Genomic DNA, 19,242 nt, shown 5'->3' with positions numbered 1-19,242 from the left:
ATCCTGTCCTGCTGAGATCGAAAAGACCTCCCTGCCTGACAAGCTGAACTAAAGGAGTGTCAATACAAAGGATTCTCGATTAATAGGAGCTGAACGGACGGTAATGCAATCGAGGGGCCCAGAACGGATGCGTAAAAAGAGACACACATTGAAATCTCCGCAGGGAAATGCAGCATAACGTCACGTCTGAGCTAAAAAAGGATTTGTAAACACAGTAAATGTCAGGGCCTTGCAGACTTGAAACAACTGACTAATTAAATAATACTTCTTAATGAATGAGTATAAGCTTATACTGATATGGCTCCAACCAGAATTTTTCATCAACTATTTCATTACAGGTGTGCGTGGAATTATTATTATTATTTTAAGTCTCTTATTATGCTGTGTTCATACTCGTAGTGAATTAATACAAGCAGAGTTTGTTTTATTATAGATCATACAGGTAGAAATCAGCTTTCTGTCCTCAATCCTGTACAGATACTAGTGCAATACACCCAGATATATATATTTAAATCAGTACTATAAGCAGTTTAATTCACTTATCACTGATTCAGCCTGGAAAAGACTCTAAAGATTTCAGTTGATTGAACCAAGTTAAGACAGGGGGTTTGTAAACCTTCAACAACCGCTGTAAAAAAATTATAACATGGCAGTCAAAAATTAAACAAGTGTCAAGAATAATACCATCCACGCTGTGAAGCCTGGGGGTGGATCGAGACATGTAAGACAACAGCCTGGCGCTGTGTGAGAATCAGTCCTAGCTTAGGTGCAATTGGACTTTTCCAGCAGAATAATGATCCAAAGTATGTATTGAAGTCTATGACCAAAGCATCAGCTCAACCTTCATGATAGTTATCAAAACCTCCAGACCTCAAAACAATGTAACCAGGGAAAGCTGTCAACGTGCAAGTTCTGAATGTTACGTTATACTGCATCAATTATATAATCTGAAAGGAGACTGTTTACTATTTAGGCTTCGTCAACATCATGCAATTTCCTCATACAGGTTACTAACTCTGATGAGGGAGACAATTACAAATAAACTCATAGGCGGTGATATATTGCTGCAGCTGCACAAACGATCACTCAGAGTATAAGGAAGATAACAAAGGTGTACAACTAATTTCATAAGAAACATTTACAGTAAAATGCTCACAGAATGTCCTTAGAGGAGGGGAATAAATGTTCACAGAAATGAGAGTGTGTTTTAGTAATATTTCCTGCATTTTGGGGAAAATATGATATTTGGAATGTAAAGTATCTGAAGATACTCTGCATGTGACGGCATGTTTCACAAAATATATATGTTTTGATATTTTTTCCTTTTGAAACATGATAAAAAAATATTGATAAAATATTGTAAAAAGAAGGTAAAATCGTGATAAAAACATGTTATAAAATTGTAACATCATGGAAGAACATGGTAAAAATGTGGTACAATCACAGGGAAATGTAGTAAAAACATGGTAAAATATTGTTAAAACCATGTTTAAGCAGTTTTTTGATATTATATTATATTCTTCTGACCACATTTCCTAGTGCATCAGTTATAAGAGTGTGTTGGTATGGAATAATAATAATGTTAATAATAATACTAAATAATACTAAAGCCCCATATATTCTAATTGCATTACACATAATTATAAGTAGTAGTCATATAAGTATTAGTATAATAGTATTATAACAGGAAGTCTAATGTACGGTATTAGGACCACAATTTCAAAATCACTGTAAGCCCTTACTGCTGATTGGCTATTGAATGTGTGGCTCAATTCTGATTGGCTATCAACCTTGGAATGGAATGTGTGAGAATTGAATTTTACACGTTCCACCACTGTTGCCAATGGGATTTTTGTTTTTGATTGATTATAAATCAGTAATTATCTATCACATCCATACAAAAAGCACAAACACAACACTAGGTATCATGGTGAAGCTCTGTATGACGTTTGGTATGTGTAGCACAAGAACTGTATGAGGAGAGAGTGTTTGGACAGACTGAATAATATTAAAGATCTTGCAAGAGAACAAGACTCTCACATGCAGATTAATAATAAGAGCTGATGGTGAAATCCATGCATCCCAAGACCTGGACAGTGCCCATCTGTTACCTGACAAGTGGCTGATCTAAAGGTGCCGGCAGTACAATTCCTCATAGACCCTGTAAGCTCACAGATGTCTCTGAGATAAATCTTCCAATGCGTGTCTCCAAACAGTGTCCTTGCACCCCCCTCCCCTCCTTGGATGTTGGGTTTTGGAGGTAAAAGGATAATGTACACTTGTTCTGCTGACATTAATATGCTTAGTTACACATCGTGCCAAAGCTACATCCACTTGTCTTGGATTGCTTCCCCCGTCTTGTCAAAACGTTTTGAGAAAATGACACGCGGCATCGGGCCTGCCTGGAGGGGTCACTAAAATTACTGTGTTCTCTTGGCAGATGCATCAACCTGCAGTTCAAATAGACAGACACTTAATTTTATGTAGAACATACATTTTTTTAAATAATTTAATCTTTCCGAACCATTCCCGTACTAGTTTTCAAAATTGTCGATTAACAAACTCAATAAACTATTCAAAACCATTTTTTGTGCAGGTCTTTTTGTCTATTTCTTACTGCATATTGCATTAACTCTTGTCAGAAGAGAAGCTCCTTCATCTAGTCCATGCTGTGAAGTGTGGAGAAAGTAACTGACACAAAGCAAATACTATTCAAACTATAAATAGCTCACAAAATCTTTCTTCATAAGCACCGAGATAAAATACACTAATTAATGAGAGGAAGACATTATTTGCATTCAAGGTCATGTAGCTAAGACAAAAGCTTAAAAAAAAAAGCACGGCAGATGCACATAAAAGTGAGAGTTTTCATTCCACTAGTACACATGTGAAATACGCTCTCTGTTGTAGAATACGATGTTAAACAACAGCATGAAGAATATTTTCAGAATGTATTGGTATCAATTGAATTACAGTGCATTATGTTGTACTCACTGCTGTCTTTGTTGTTCGGATAGGGTACAACAAAGAGAGCAGGCAGAAACATCAATGTTTTTCTCATAAGAGACATCCTCGGCACACTGATTACATTATTGGGCTTCCAGTTACTGCAAGTTGTCCAAATTCAATAGTCACCTACGAGCACCAAAACACCTGACCAGAAGTCCTCAATTTACTGAAAGTGAATCTGAGATTTGTCGTCTCTACAACAACACACAACATTCCCATTAGTTATTAATGACTGATGCCAGTTTTAGTGAATTAGCAGAGGTTGTCTGTCACAGTAGTTCTTTCATAAATTGCTGGCATTCGGAAATGTAATTAGTATTCACAATCACTCATGTATTATATCAAAGTTATTCAATATTGACTAAATATTAAATATCTACCTAGTTTGGGGCCTCATTCTCATGGCCAGGTCATCATTCCCTCTGGCAAGGTTAAATATACTCTTTTTACCTTCTATTACATATGCCATTAGGGGTGTATTTCATCGGGTCAGTCTTTGCGCAGGCACAATGATCTTTCGCAGCAACAGCATCAATCTGAATGATGTTTATTTCTTCTCGATAACAGATGGGGAAAGATGAAATCCTCTTGAATGGTAAAGAACTTATTAGCAATTAGTTTATTTGTGTTTGCCTGAGGCAATATTTACAAAACCATAAGCTGTGACTGTGATCATATAAGAAAGGGAATTTTAAAGATTCTGGAATTCGATCTTACAGTGTTACACAGAGAAAAGACACATATATAGCTGCTATCTAAAAACGACATCAAATATCTTCCAATCATTAAAACAATGCTTATGAAGCACTGTGACTGTGACTAAACCGTGACTTGACCAAACATACGATTTTCCTGAAAAGAAACAAAATTAGTTTGAATTTCACCATGTACTGTACTAACCATAGAGGAAAGATTTCCCCCCATGGCAGATACAGCATAGTACGATGACCTGTTTTTTTTTTACTTCAGATATAGAACATTTCCCCTGTGATCCACTTTCACGACGTATGAAATAAAACATCAGGACAATGCCATTTTGGGTATTCACTGTGTGTAGATTTTAGTTGAATGAATTTCCCCTCCTGATTCAGAAATTCAGCTGAGATTCTGTCTGTCTGGTTTGATCTGGTTTAAATTCCCACAGCTTCTTCTATTGATTGTTGACCAGTATTTATTTTTGGCATCCTCTCTTTGTTGTGGGAGTCTTGCTCTCAGAATGACACGTTTGGTTAATTGAATTGCATTAAAAAAGCTGCCTTTCCATCACACAGCTACACACACTATATATATCCTTCTGGCAATGTATACAAACGATGTTTTGATAGACACTGAATTACATATTTCATGTCCATGTGGCTTTTTTCTTCATTCATTTGACTTATTTATTCATAAAGAAATATTGACAATACAGAAAGAGCCGACTTGAAATGGATACATTTACAAACAAGCTACACTTGAGACTCGCTTTAGGATGGAGAACAGCTCTGAATTGAGTCGAGTTCAATACCATTAACTTTTCACAAACACACATCAATTCAGCCATGCTGCTGTTCAAAAAGTAAATACCTCTCAAGTTGCATGATAAATGATCCTGTCTGTTTTGATTTAATATGAGTTTCCACTTTTAAAATTCTCCCAATCTCCTTCTCCCTTATTTATTGTATTAAAACAGTTTATTCCCCTGACTGCAGATGTGAAGACTGAACAATTTCATTCATCTACCTACTCCTTGTGCTTTCTCCTGTCTCCCAGCTACCTCACTATTCAGAAATTACCACGATAACACAGAGCACGGTTATATATTTATGTGCCCCTCTTGGAACTGATACACAGAGAAGAATTTGCTTCAAGCAATTGCTAAACTAAAAAAAAAAACCTTCATATTACAACTATGATCAAAAAAGTAGTTGTTTTTTCTTGAGCAATTGCCCTATTTAATATATGTATCTAGAGAGTGAGAGAGAGAGAGAGAGAGAGAGAGATTTTATTTAGAAAAATATATTACAGTTTACGCTTCTTATGCAAAACACACACAGTGCTGATCAGAAAAAGTGGGATTACCTGGGAATCTTCCAGATGCTGAACATAGAAAGAAATAATCATTAAAATAATGAAATAATTTAAATATTCATTTTGTATGAAAATTAATTAAATCCACTGCCAATTTAAATCCTCAGTTCTTAATGGTAGCTTTGCATTAGGTAGAAGGGACGAGTCTCAGTCAAACAGAAATCCGCTATCAATTAATGTCACTGTAATTTGCAATTGGTGGGTGGGTGCATCTAATTTCAAATCCACTTCTTCTATTTTATTTCTACTAATTCCGCCTAAGGGATGGACTAAATTGGAAATGATTGTGGAATTACATCAGACACCGGTTGTGCAGTCAAATGTCACACTTGCAGGATCAAACTCCCTGGGAGGAGATGAGGGAGTGGTCCTAAATCACTGAACCAAATCAAGCCTGCATAATACTGACCTTTAATTCTCTCCTTACGTGGCATGAAGTCAATAAGCCCTTCACTATTAACATCCCTAAAACATGTTGCACGAGGCTCAGATGCAGATACTTGTACTTCTTGGTAGATGGTTCCACTACATGGACTGCTACAATAAATCTACATCTCCTCAACGCCATTAATACGTCAGCTCTTAAATCTTTCATCAGGTCAGGTGCATAGCAAGACCTCATCAGATAATGAATTCATCTTCGTGCCTCAGGTTCGCAAACAATCCTAACAGATCAGCATAAACAGGGCCACGTATTAAAGGGGCCATGAGAACACAAAAATAGACCAATGAGACACATTGCACAATTATGAAAACAAAATAAGACAAAAAATCAGAAGAACATCTAAACTAAACAGTAGATTGCAGTAGTGGCTAATTAAAGACCTACACAATTATGTTTTTGGATTAACCTCAACACAGATGACTAATCCTACCATGAAAAGGTGTGGGAGTCCAGTTCAGTGTAAGGATGTGGATTACAAACTGAGCACAATGCACCAGTCCATCCTGGGGAATATTGTGTTCAGTGAGTGCTGGTTTCCTCACTACACAGATAAAGCTGCACCAGAGGCAGTTCAAATGAAATCCAACCAGGTTACACCAATCCCAAGTCTGGAATTAAAGTCATACTCTGACAGATTATGGGAATGGAATCGTTTTAGCCTGGGAAGGAGAACGATTAAATGTTATTATACATCCAGGAAAATTATTGACCATTTCAATCCGGATGACCTCTTTAAGAGTAGCGATGAAACAAACACCCAGGACACTAATTGGAAACTAATTAAGTAAGGCAATCACAACAGAAGACTGTTCTGAGAAGCTGAGCTGGTCTGGAACAAACTCTCCAGGCACATCACTGAAGCAGACTCCTTGATATTCCTTGAGGAGACTACGTGGGGACTTGATTCAGGTCTTCAAAATCATGAAAGGCATCGACCACATCAAACCAGAGGAGCTTTTCCAGATCAGCAGGGACACACACACCCGGGGACACAAATGGAAATTGGGCTTCAAGGCATTCAAGACAGAAAACAGGAGACGCTTCTTCACACAGAGAGGCGTCACAATCTGAACAAACTCCCCAGCGATGTGGCTGAAGAGACAATTTGGGAACATTCAAAAATACTGGATAGGATCCTTGATCACTTAGTTATTAATGGACACCAAACGAGCACAATGGGACGAATGGCCTCCTCTCGATTGGACACTTTCTTATGTTCTTAACTCTTGTTCTTGGTGGTGCATGTTTTTAAACCCCTCTCTGTCCACAGCTCTAAAACTATGATGGCATCCTCACATCTCATGTGCTTGATTTTAAGAATCTAGTATTAGTGCGCTACAGACATATGTGTCGATATTTTACCCTTACCTAGTTTTAAATATCTGTGACTTTATCATGTTTAATATGATAATATCATCAAACTCAGATGATCCACATGTATAATGTGTTGTCTGTTAATAATTAGATTATATAACATTATTTTCTGTGACTCAATAGGTAGTGATTGGAAATCAAATTCATAAGTTAATGGCACACATTAATAAACTGTATATTTTCCATATTGAGAAATATTAAAGCATTTTAAAAATCCCATGGTGTGTAAAATAGCACGAATACAGAGAGAGTAAACAGCTGCAACATTCACAACCAATTCATAAGGACAGACTCCGGTAAAACATCTTAGGGGGGCACTTGAGTCCAACAGTGTAATGTCTCTGATCTGGAGTCACCACTTATGTTTTTGTTTTATTTTTAAAGCCATTTAATAGACCAATTGATGCATTTAAAAAAATGTAACAAGTACAAACTCCACTCCTCTCTCTGGAGCCAGGGCCATAAAATGGTAGGCGGTTGAAATGCTGCAATTTATTACTGATAATACATGGAAGAGAAAAGGCATCTGGAATTACTAATGCATAGAGAGAAAACTTGGGGGTGCATTTGGATTTGGAACTTGATATTTACATTTATTTTACTTTTTATAAAGAGAAAATTAAATATCCAACCCAAGTACACGGTCTCACTCTCAAGCGTGAAGTCCTTGCTTATAAACCTGCGTCGGAAAGAAAGGTTTAATTGCCCCTGTCCTCAGATATAGCTAAAAATAAAACAACACACAAACAAACAGATGGTGATGCAGTTTATCACTGGTTACTACCATCCACTATAATATGTAAATATCCAGGGTCTCCAAAACATAAATATGGTGGTATGGAACATCTCGTGTATTGACGTGTGTGTGTGTGTGTGGGGGGGGGGTTACACTGCTAACTGTAGACTTCTAAAAGCTTTGGTGACAACCAATAAACAAGTTACCCCAGCAACATCAAAAGTGCTTCCACTGGGGTATAAAGCACGAAGGTTTTAAGAGCAATGAAACTGAGCATTCAGCATTGTACAATAACCTTGTGTCATTCTAGTTTTGGCATCCTTTGATCTTGGCACATATCTTAACCGAGGGAGCTTGTTGATGAAGTGATTAGGACTAAATGTATATAAATCATGGAAAACAGTGAGTTCCGAAGGAGTGAATGGCCCTTTCTTACGGCAAAATGTGTGCATTCATGTTCACTTTCAGTTTGATCACAAACATTCACAACAACAAGCATGTTCTCAAGACAAACACAGTGAGAATTAGTTTACTATTACACATCACACTTAATCATACAATCTAGCAGCTGTGTGAATGTTCAGCAACTATAACATACTGTAGTCCTCTCCAGACTATTTTTTTTCTCTTTCCTTTTCCTTATTGTGTCATCTTTGTTGGGCACATCGGTGGATTAGACATAACATTGTGTCCTGGCAGTCCTTCTGAAAACCCCACTCAGTGGTGCAGAAAACATCTTTCTTTTCTGTAAAGTGCTATAAATGTCTGAAACTGGTAAAAGTAAAGGATAGTTGCTGGCTTCTGAATCCACTTAAAAGCACTGCACTATGGGCTCCCATATAAAATTCAGAAGGTTTGGTTGGTAAAGAATTTATATGAATATACTTTTTTCTTTTTATCCTGCCAGCATTTCTGTAGCAGGTTTACGACACAATAGACAGGGGTGCATTAAACTCAGATAGACCAAAAAACACAGATCTCAGTGGTCTATTAAAGATCTGTTTCACCCTCAATTCTTACTTCCATTTTTATTTCCTCTTGGAAGATGGAGAGACAAACAGGATTTAACTATGGTCATCAGTTCTACCTGAGTTGAACCTACGAGTTCAGGTCTGTGTTACATGTAAACAGCCGAATACGCCAAACTTCCAAGCAGTCCCATTATTGTCATATGAAGAAAGATGCCTATCAAATGTTTGTGTTAGTTTCCTATTGTGTAGATGTGAAATCCAAATACATTCTACAGCAGCGAATTTAAGTTGTATTAAATATTATGATCAAATATTAATATGAAGTAGGAAAGACAATTTAAATGGCAAATCACCAACCATATGTGTATCACTGCTGGTGATCAAGGTGAATATGCATAAGATGCACATTATAAAAACGATTACACTTAATTTCGAGAAGCTGGATAGGGTAAACAATCTGTTCACAAATACACTTTGCACAGGCTTATAAATGAGGTGTCAACTGTAACTGTAACTATTCTTTCTCATAACCAAACTCCCCCAGTGAAGCCGGTTGGCATTACATTACAGTACAGATGACAAGACAACAAGACAGTGGCATCTACAAGAACATCTAAACTAATTTACAAGTAGGTCTGTGTTAAATTAAAAAGCAACACGTGTATGTAACCCACATTAAAAATAAATGCATCTCTTATCTATTAAATATCCATGAAACACACAGTCATGTATAATACATGTCGTGCTGTATTTTAATAAGAGAAACAGACTCCTACTAATTCAGCTGGGGATTAAAATATGTATTTTTCTAGCTTTTTGTTTACTACTTTGAAGGCGCCATTATTTGGATTCTCTATTATACCACATAAACAGACTCTGAATTTTAAACACATCTGTTCAATATATTTTTGAGATACGCATATGCATAATGCATCTGGTTTCTCTTTTATAGAATATTATATTTTTCTTGGGCAACTTTCAGTACAGTCTACCAATTATAAAGTTTAGCAATCAAGTATTTGCTATATACAGTATATCAATATTTTCCAGAGGTTTATTCTACAAGACACTTAACAGACTGCAACAACTACCTTTGCATGCTGCCTGGTATATTTCCTGTGTTCCTATAGCAACACAAACTTATTTAAAAATAAATAAATATAATAAAATAAATAAATAAAAATGCAGGTCTGCCTTCATCCAGACGAGGGAGCTAGCATACAAAATAAAACCGAGATGCCATCAGCACAAAATCTCTCATTTTTATCCATTACACAAAGGTCATTATGCTGAGAAACAACAACTTGCTAATCGCACGATTCGCACTGAGGATGAATGCACCTGCAAATGCAACATTTCTGCAGAAGAAGCCAATAACTTAATATAATTGAACTGTTATCTACTTTACATGAGATAAATGCCCATTTAATCCTGTTGTTTATTTCAGGCCGGGGCCCAAAAAAAAAGAGAAAAAGTAGAAGCACTGCTGGCTAAATTTAAGAACCAGCTGGCAACATTATACCATGAGTCACTACATTAAATACACCCCTTCATTGAAATAATCAGTGGCATCCTCTGCTCAATAGTCTTGCCCATGAGCCAGGCTAGATGACAAGTCCTTCTACACAATGTGGTCTGAAGCTGAGACTGTGGTGTAGCAGTCAGGGGAGGGGAGGGGAGGGGTTGTGGGTTCAATCCCAGGTGGGGAGCACTGCTGTTGTACCCTTGAGTAAGGAGCTGTACTTAGATTACTCCAGTAAAAACCCAGATGTATAAATGAGTCATTGTATGTAAAAATAATGTCATATAGTGTAATTATTGTAAGTCACCCTGGAAATATAAATATGAAAAGCAGGTGTGTATCTGATGGGAGTGGGACTGGGTGTATCTGTCTCAGGTGCAAAGAAAATATACTGATTTTTAATGGGACAGATTTCAACCTTTCATTAAATTGAAATGGCACCCCCCCAACATTAAGTCAAACTTACAACCAGAACAGATTTGACGTTACCTTATTATGAGGATAAGCTTACTGTTACAATACGTGCTTTGCTCCTATACGTCCAGCCGTGTAGGTTTCTCGGCCGTAAAATACATCGCTTCTGCCTTCGCCAATGAGTCAAAACGTCACATTTTCTATTTCATGAGACGTGCCGAAGAAGGTTTCAAATATTAGAACTTGATGAAGGCTTTATTTAAAGATCAACTGTAGAAAAAACTTACAGGAATGGCCAAGAAAAGTTTAAAACGAGCGGAGTATGTATTTGCTTCAGGTTACTGACCTGAAGAATGCCACAGCCTACAATGATTGAAAGAAACAGAAGATGAATCACTGCTTTCAAATTATACAAGACGGCATAATGGTACATTTCTAGTGACTGTGGCAGTATGTTCCACAGAAACCATTTCAAGAAATGTACAGCTAATTGTGATATTTTTAACTCATGGGTGGCAGAGAGTTCTTAACTTCTTTCAATCAATGCATGAAATACATAATTACACTTTTTTTAAAACACTACATACCAAATAATGTTTATGATGCAAATAATCCAGTTTGCATGATGTAATTTGTGCACAAATAACTTGTTTGAACATTCCTTCTTAGCATAAGGCTAGAATAAGAATAGGAATACAAAGCTGAAGACATAACACTAACCCTAATGCTGGTCTACAGTTTTTTTTGCTCACTACCGCCTGCATACTGCTCAGCTCTATATGTTTACATTGCCTGTGGCTTTGTGAAGCTAAGAGACAACCCAGAGTTTGTGTACACTAGGAAATGGTCAGTCAGGTTCTATGTATTTTTCTAATTAAGTTGTATTTGAAGAACCAAGGAACTATACTTGGCCTTGAGCAAAGACCACACTTGAAACATTGAGTAAAAATGTTATTCCTGAAATTCCAAAATTCCCTTACAACCTATTTCAGGTATGTCAAGTTCCTACGAGATACAGGTCAAACCAAATATTTTAAGATAACATATATATATATATATATATATATATATATATATATATATATACATACAGTATTATATTTTAGCTTCCTTTAATATAAAATAGCTATTCCTTTTAAGGAAATGACACCCCATGCAAGCACACACATGAATATGTATGACTTGTGTTGAGACTAAAGTAAGGTTTCTGAATATCAAACCTACTAGTGTTCACATTATTCCAGCTTGTACAACTGATGTTACACGAAATACAAAACATTAAACATACTAAAATGAATCCAATGGACACAACACACAGCACTCCATTTAAAAGCATGATTTGAGCTCATTTAGATTACAAATCTTAAGCATGTCCTCCTTTACTTGATAGGAAAGTTTAATGTTTATATTTTTGTTTGTTTGTTTTTAAAATTGCATGTAAAATCAATTTGATTTTACCTTTGCAACTGATGATTTGAAATACCTTTTATGAGATTTTACTGACAAAATGTACCAGCATTATGACAGAATCATTCCACAGCAATAAAAAACAGGCTGCTATCTGTGACAAAAGATTATGTGAAGTAATGCTGCATGAAATCTGATCAATGTTGTGTTGTTGTGCATTGAAATAGATGCAATGTATATGGTTAATGTGTAACAATTCACTATTACTGTACATCCATTGCATATCAATGTACGAATCGAGAAAAATATTGTATTTTCTGATAGACACACACTCCACATAAAGTGATATTTACAATTCTGAATAAATGTGTATTATTGTTATTATTATTACTACTACAGCTCTTAGAATTGCAATCATCATCTTGACAATACAAAATCACAATACATCACAGGGTACTTCTGCACCTGACCACTGCAATCTCATCTGTCTGACTGCTGAGTGAGGGTAAACCCGAGAATCCCAACAAGAAGAAATGACAAGATAAGATAGTGCATGAGGCTTCCACTCAAAACCAGAAACCATTTACCATTCAGTCGAGGATTCACACAGATTGTGCTCAACATGACAGCTTTTGCAAATCGTCATACGTCACAAAAGCGAACATCTTCCCTACAGTTGAAAGAGGAATAGTTTGTCATTTTATCTATATATCTTGGTGAGTATACATTTAAGATATGGGCAAGTGCATCAGAACACAAGGTATAGTGCTTTTATAAAAGATGCTCTGATACAGACATTATTTGAAAGATGTCTTGATTTTCTCCATGCTGAAGAGATGGTCTTCATTACAATAGAGCTAGTAACTTGTTGGCTAAAGTTGAACTGAGTACAGCAGCAAGAAAATAAGTCTCCACATGTTCAGAAGACACTTTTCAATTATTATTAATCAGTGTGTACAAATATACTGTCCATGTTAGCAAGGATGTGGGGAATCCACCATTGCACAAGTAAGACAGTCATCAGTAGAGTTAAATGGGGGACAGCCTGCTAAAATGTATGGGTTCTGGTCCAAGCCAATATCACACTCTTGGCAATGCAACCTCTGCTGCTTTCACATGATATCAATGCATCACTGTTTTGGTTTGTTTCATTCCCACCTTAATTTCCAGAACTTCCTGAAATAATAGATCATGTATAAAAGGAAAACATTCACAATTTGAATTGCTTTGACTGACCCAAACGCAAAGCAGAGTCACATCTTCCACCTGAATGACTTTAGACGTTACAGCACCGGTACCAACCAAACCAGTCCAATTAACTAATTGAAGTCTCCCTTTTAAACGGGTACTTACTGCAGAAGACGATGAGGAGGCTCACCAGGATCATGATCGCCCAGAAAGTTGAGGACATGCTCGGCCAGGCGTTGGCATCCTTTCGGTCACTTAACCTGCTAGACGGAGCCATTGGTGCCAGTTCCCCCTGAACGAAAATAAATCAGTCAATTTCACCAGCCAACTCCCCCCCTCACAGATCGCCGGTCTCCACGTGTAATCCCTAAAAAAGACATCTTGAAAAGGTGCAGTCCATCAGCAGCCTCCCAGTGCTCAACCACCACCGTGTATTAGAGAGAGAAAAAAACCTGTGCCTAGATCTGCAGCAGAGAAAGTCTGTATCAGGATGCGTATAAGAACTCTAAATGGATCCTAGATGCAAATACAGAAGAATAAATAATCCCACAGAAGTCGTGTCAGTACAAGTTTATGCAGACAGGCATTCAGATCCCTACGAGGTTATGCAAAACTCAGCTCCAGTTTTTTTTTCCCAGGCAAGAACATAAACATCATTCAAATAGCTGTAGGATGTGACCGTTTCTACCGCAGCCTTGAGCATTTCACCCGACACACCTGGGGCCACGGCAGATCTGTGAAGGACAGCTTGTAACTCCTCAGAAAAAAAAGAAAGAAAAAGAACAACAGGAAAAAAAAAAAAAGGCGGCGGGGTCTTCTCAAATCCGACCACAGATGGTAGGAAATCGTCACCAGTGCCTGAGGATGGCGACAGACTTTAAACACAGAGACCAGAAATGGTGATCTAAAGCAACGTGAGAGCCCTTCTAATGAAAAAGAAAATAAAAATATTGGCTGTCAAGCTCTCACTGCACGGCTGCACGGAGAGAGAGAAAGAGAGAGTGAAGGAGGGGAACAAGTCCACAAGGTCCGGATTCCTAAAGTATTCTCCAAGGGCCTTGCAGTTTAAAAATATTGTCACTGTTTGGGGTGTATTTTGGCATTCCTCTCATATGCCTACATTGCCTGCTGCCCTGCACTGAATAAAACCTGCTCTCTGACGCAGCTCCTTACTGGCAACCAGCAGGCAAAGTGAATCACGCCCACAGGTGAGACACAAAACTGTGTGTGTGTGTGTGTGTGTGTAGCTGCGTATATTTAGTAAGCAGGCAATTGCGTCTATGAGGCATTCATAATTGTTAATATAATAATATTCCATAATCATCTTCATCATCTTAACAAAAACAACAATAGTAATAATCATAATTTGATTAATTCAACAGTTAATTAATTTTAATCAATTCACTCATGCTGATGTATCAACATAATATGATATCAATTTAAAAAAAACACTTTTAAGATCTTTTGCATCCTGGCTTATGTTTAAACTATTTGTTTTAATATATATATATATATATATATATATATATATATATATATATATATATATACACACACACACACACATAAATAAACCATAGTTTGATTTAAGTCTTGTATCTTTGTTCGTTTGTGTCAAACTTGTTGATTACTTTATGATATATTTTGTTTTAATTTAACTGTTCTAATTTACTATACTATTCATGAAAAACTAATATGCTATGCACTGTGTCGTCACTTCAGCACCACAGCTGGGGGACAGCGCCACGACGTGCTGTACGTGCTGTCCTGCAGGGGGTTTCAGCGGAGAAAATCGTGTTACATTATAAATGACAGTAATTACCGGCTCACTTTGGGATATAGCATGTCCCAAATAAGATAAGTGTAAAAAATATCGACATGCAATGCGTAGTAGTTTGTGTGAACACAGCATCCCACAAGCATACTCCCGTCTGACCCTGTGCCTGCCTGTGAGATTCGCAAGGAATCCTGGGACGACCAAAGGTGCAACAGCTTTAAATACCACAAATAGCTGTCTGTCTTGTAGTATTGTTAGAAACCTGCAACAAATCCATGCAATGTTATGCTTATTTAATGATTCAACTCAATACATATCTTGCATTTAATAAATCCAACCTGGTTTACAGCCCTTCCTAAGGTATTAAATAAAACATTGCCACCATCAGATGTAGGCATCAACACACCAGGGATCATTGACAGTCTGCGGAAATGTGTTCAGTTTTGGTTCAGATATTATGCTTCAAATAGATCCGCTTCAGTCAGACTTTGGCAACAGACTTGTTTATAGGGGGTTCAGTGTGGTGTAGTCTGCAGTCTGGGCCTGATGTGATTTGCTTTCCATAAACATCCTCCGGGGGATATTGTTCTATTGCAATAGCTATGCAGATGGTTAATCAATTAGATGTAGCCATGAAACCGTATGTCTCTGCAGATGAAACATTCTTAAATCCTGCCTGGTATAGCTGAGTCCAAGATTTTTTTTTTTTTATGTAAATCTCAGATGAAACAGAAATTATGATATTGGGAGCTGTAAAACATTAATATTATAATACTTTCTTATGTTGCTGTTGTTTTATTTCAAATACATTTATTTTGTTAAATTGCAGATTTCGTTTTCATTTCTTAAATTGTATTTTGGTGTATTTTTGAATAGATTTACATAAAGAAGAAAATTATAAAAAAATAAATAAACATTATTTCTGAGCAAATTGGAGTAAATTCTAGAGAACTAAAATGGAACATTTATTTAAATTGTGGATGACACACAGGACAAACATGTTATTACAGGTAAATGTTAGTAAGTGCAACATATAGTTCTACCAAATGGATACTTCAGAGAAGAAAGGGATGAATTACTTTTAATTTAGAGTCTGTCCACAGTAATAAATGCACTTCATGAGCATCTTACATATTGGCATTTTACATTCACTATTTTTAAAGTTGTCGAGTATCACATTGTTGGATATAATCCTGTGGTTAATCTGTTCTATCTATTAGTTTACGCTGTTCTATAAATCATGTGCAGCCACCTCCAGTTATGCGTCCTTAGGAAACATATGTATCTACTCAATATGTGTCTGTTTACTCTGAATTCATGAATTTCATATACACCTGTAGTATCGGTTGACTAATTCCACACTCTGTAACAACAGCTGTAGGGCATGCAATCCTAAACCAGCTGATGGTAAAGTATCAGATTTTAGTTATTAAGTTATTAAGATAAATTAATAGATTACATAAACTATATTTATACTACTTATTTGAAGTAATCTGCTTATACATTGTGAATAATTATCCCTGACGTCTGCATTTATTGTTCTTGAAGAAAACCAGGTGAAAAACATGATTGCTATTATAGCAAAAGAGAAGGAGAGAGATTTCCTTCCTTCCTTCCCACTATAAAGTAAAGCAATAAAAGGCTAACATTTAAATTGGATTAACTGAGGAATGGAGAGATCCAAGTCAAGTAGGCACCCAGCCAAATCAACTGGATGAGAGTCAGATACGGTGGCATTTCATTAGTATAACCAGTAGGGGCTCTAAAATACAATGTTTGTCTTAACGCAGAACAAGACTCAAGAGATTTAATGTACATACAATGCCCAATATAGCATATAGTGTATAGTGTGTACAAGTCTTATTCTAAGTGCCTTCTGGCTCTTAAATACCCAATTGTGAGCTCTAAACTACCTAAGTATATTTATTATTGGCTTATTAGAGCGATTTTACAAAAGCTCTCATGTACTGATGGTTCAGGGAAAGCCTATTGGACTTTGGCACCCCTAGTTTAGACAATGGAATTAGCAAACATAGTGAAACCAAGGGGACTATTGATAACTCTCCATTTTATTGAGCTTGAACCCTTCACTGAGAAATGTTACTTGCAGTCTTAACTTCTGTTTACTGAGTGCTGCCTAAAACTGCCCAGGGAACAGGGTATCAATCATCAAATTCAGTGCTCGGTGCCAGCAGTCCAGTGGGTTTATGGACCATCCTAAATCATCACCTGCACTAGACGTCTGAAAGAGGTTTACTAATTACAAATTAATTCAGGTCGAATGAACACCAAAAGTGCTCACATCCATAAGGACCAGATTTGAAGAACACTGCATTAGGGATATCAGAGTATATATTTTAGTCACAATATTGATTCAGAAAATAATATACCCTGTTTTCCCCTGTTTTATGGAAGGAAAGGAAAGGAAAATGTATTGTTGAATTTATGTCAGGTTCTAGTGAATGCATATTTTGAGGAATGTTGATGTGGTTGAATTTGTTTGGTATGTCAATGTTTCTCATGATGTGCTTTTGTGTTTTGAATTAGATATACATGCTTCCACACTATCCAAATGACTTAGATTAGAAAGTATTTATCAGTGAGAAAAAATAAAATAAGTTACTGACATTTAATTAATTTAGCACTTACAATCTGTGTTGTTCTAATTGTGTATATTCCACAATGTTCCCTTCATCCATACTCAGTACAAAACATTGCAGAGGCACACATCGTATATTCAGGATTACTTCTAGTCACTGGTGAACACTGGGTCTGCGCACGATGGATAGATCCATATCCTGTCACCTGGCATCATGCTGGGGCGATAGAGCTGTGGTGTGTATCTTCTGCATGCTTGAGAGCTCAGCCACAAATATGCTCTTGGTTATATGGCTTAACTGGGATCCCATAGTGGGATATTAAATCACACGATTAAGTGTTTCCACTCTCTCTTATCATTAAGTTATTCACATTATTCAATCTTTTCATAAGCAAGCTTATCTCACAATCCCCTGATACCAGTCTCCCTGGTGTCCACATCCTATCAAGAGTCAGACAGAAACTGCAGAACAACCCTCACTTAACAATCACTAACCCCTGTGAGATGCTTCAGGCAATCCTGGTCCTGTTGTTAGAACATACACCACCATTAGTGTGTGTCAATGTGGAAACAAGAGGGCAACAGATCAGTCTCTCTCCCACTTCCCTCTAATACCCCAGTATGGTGTTGGATTATTTTACTCAAACAGTTCTGTTACATTAGCAATAGCTACAGATCTACTGATGCCAGTGTCAGATATACTATATTATCCTTTGCTGTGGTTAATATGACAATATAATGTCAAACCACACATTCTGTACGAGGTGTTTATGACATGATATAAATAAAGCAACATTTTGTGATCCAGGAACATGTATAACAATAAATGTTACCAGAGATGCTTTGCAAACCTTCAGGATTACAGCTGAATGCCTGCCAACTAAATTTGCTATAAATATGATTAAGACACACGTAGATCCTGGGATATCATTTGTTGAAAAAGCAATGCACCAGTGACAGGTTCGGGCTTTTATTTCCATTCTTGTTCCTTTGATAGTGGAGACGATACTGGCAGGAGATCTGCGACTGGCAAGCGATCAAGGATTGATTCATTCTTCTGCAGTCATTCTGTTTGTAATGTGGAGGGGAGAAGCAAAACAATAAACTAACCCCTTCAAGACCTTAAATTTAGCACAAATTGTTGTGTAGAATTGTATGAGGGCTAACATGCAAAACCTCTGAGTGAGCTGTTAGAGTTTTTTCATTCTTTCCAGGGAAACAAACACATTGAAATCTTCAGAAAAAAGGGTCATTTTCTCAGATTCTCATTCCAAACACAATAGATGATGGCAATTGTGATCATAATCCATTTCTGATTGCTGTTGAGATGCAACAGGAGTAAAATGGCAGGTTAAACCCTGAACACAACACATTGCATAATAATCTGTATCTCTGGCTTGTATAACCCAAGCTCACAAAACTGATTAGCGATTAGTGAACTGCAAGACATTTCTCTTGCAAGCTCTTCTCTCAGAACTAATGGCTACAGAATGTTATTTTGTTGTCAGCATAAGAACATGTATGTATCATGTCTGTGAATGCAGGGCTGTGAAAGGATAGCTATTCTGATTAATACAATATAATCAGCCATACATTTAAAGGTATTTTTTATGTGATAGGAAATGCGTTAACCATTAGAAACAAAGAGAAAGTCAAAACAAATAATCTATTTAAATGAGCATTGCTTTGTTCGCAGTTTCAGTATTTGGCACACATTTAACATATGCTAA

At 36.8% G+C, this 19,242-nt stretch overlaps 1 protein-coding gene across 2 annotated transcripts in view; it reads right to left on the bottom strand.

The window, feature by feature from the left end:
* The window catches only part of LOC136771849 (chemokine-like protein TAFA-5), a 96,428-nt gene extending 82,371 nt beyond the window's left edge, over positions 1–14,057 (bottom strand). For both annotated transcript variants that reach the window (XR_010822381.1, XM_066724391.1), the window contains exon 1: positions 13,302–14,057. Coding sequence is in view for 1 of the 2 variants with exons in the window: in XM_066724391.1 (XP_066580488.1) it covers positions 13,302–13,413 (112 nt within the window). In the remaining variant the exon portion in view is untranslated. The remainder of the gene's footprint in view (positions 1–13,301) is intronic.
* Between the last annotated feature and the right edge of the window lie 5,185 nt (positions 14,058–19,242).

The sequence above is a fragment of the Amia ocellicauda genome, chromosome 15 (assembly GCF_036373705.1).
Source record: "Amia ocellicauda isolate fAmiCal2 chromosome 15, fAmiCal2.hap1, whole genome shotgun sequence".
Taxonomy (NCBI): domain Eukaryota; kingdom Metazoa; phylum Chordata; class Actinopteri; order Amiiformes; family Amiidae; genus Amia; species Amia ocellicauda.
The sequence above is the reverse complement of the archived record's forward strand: the minus strand, read 5'-3'. Positions and strand labels throughout refer to the sequence as shown.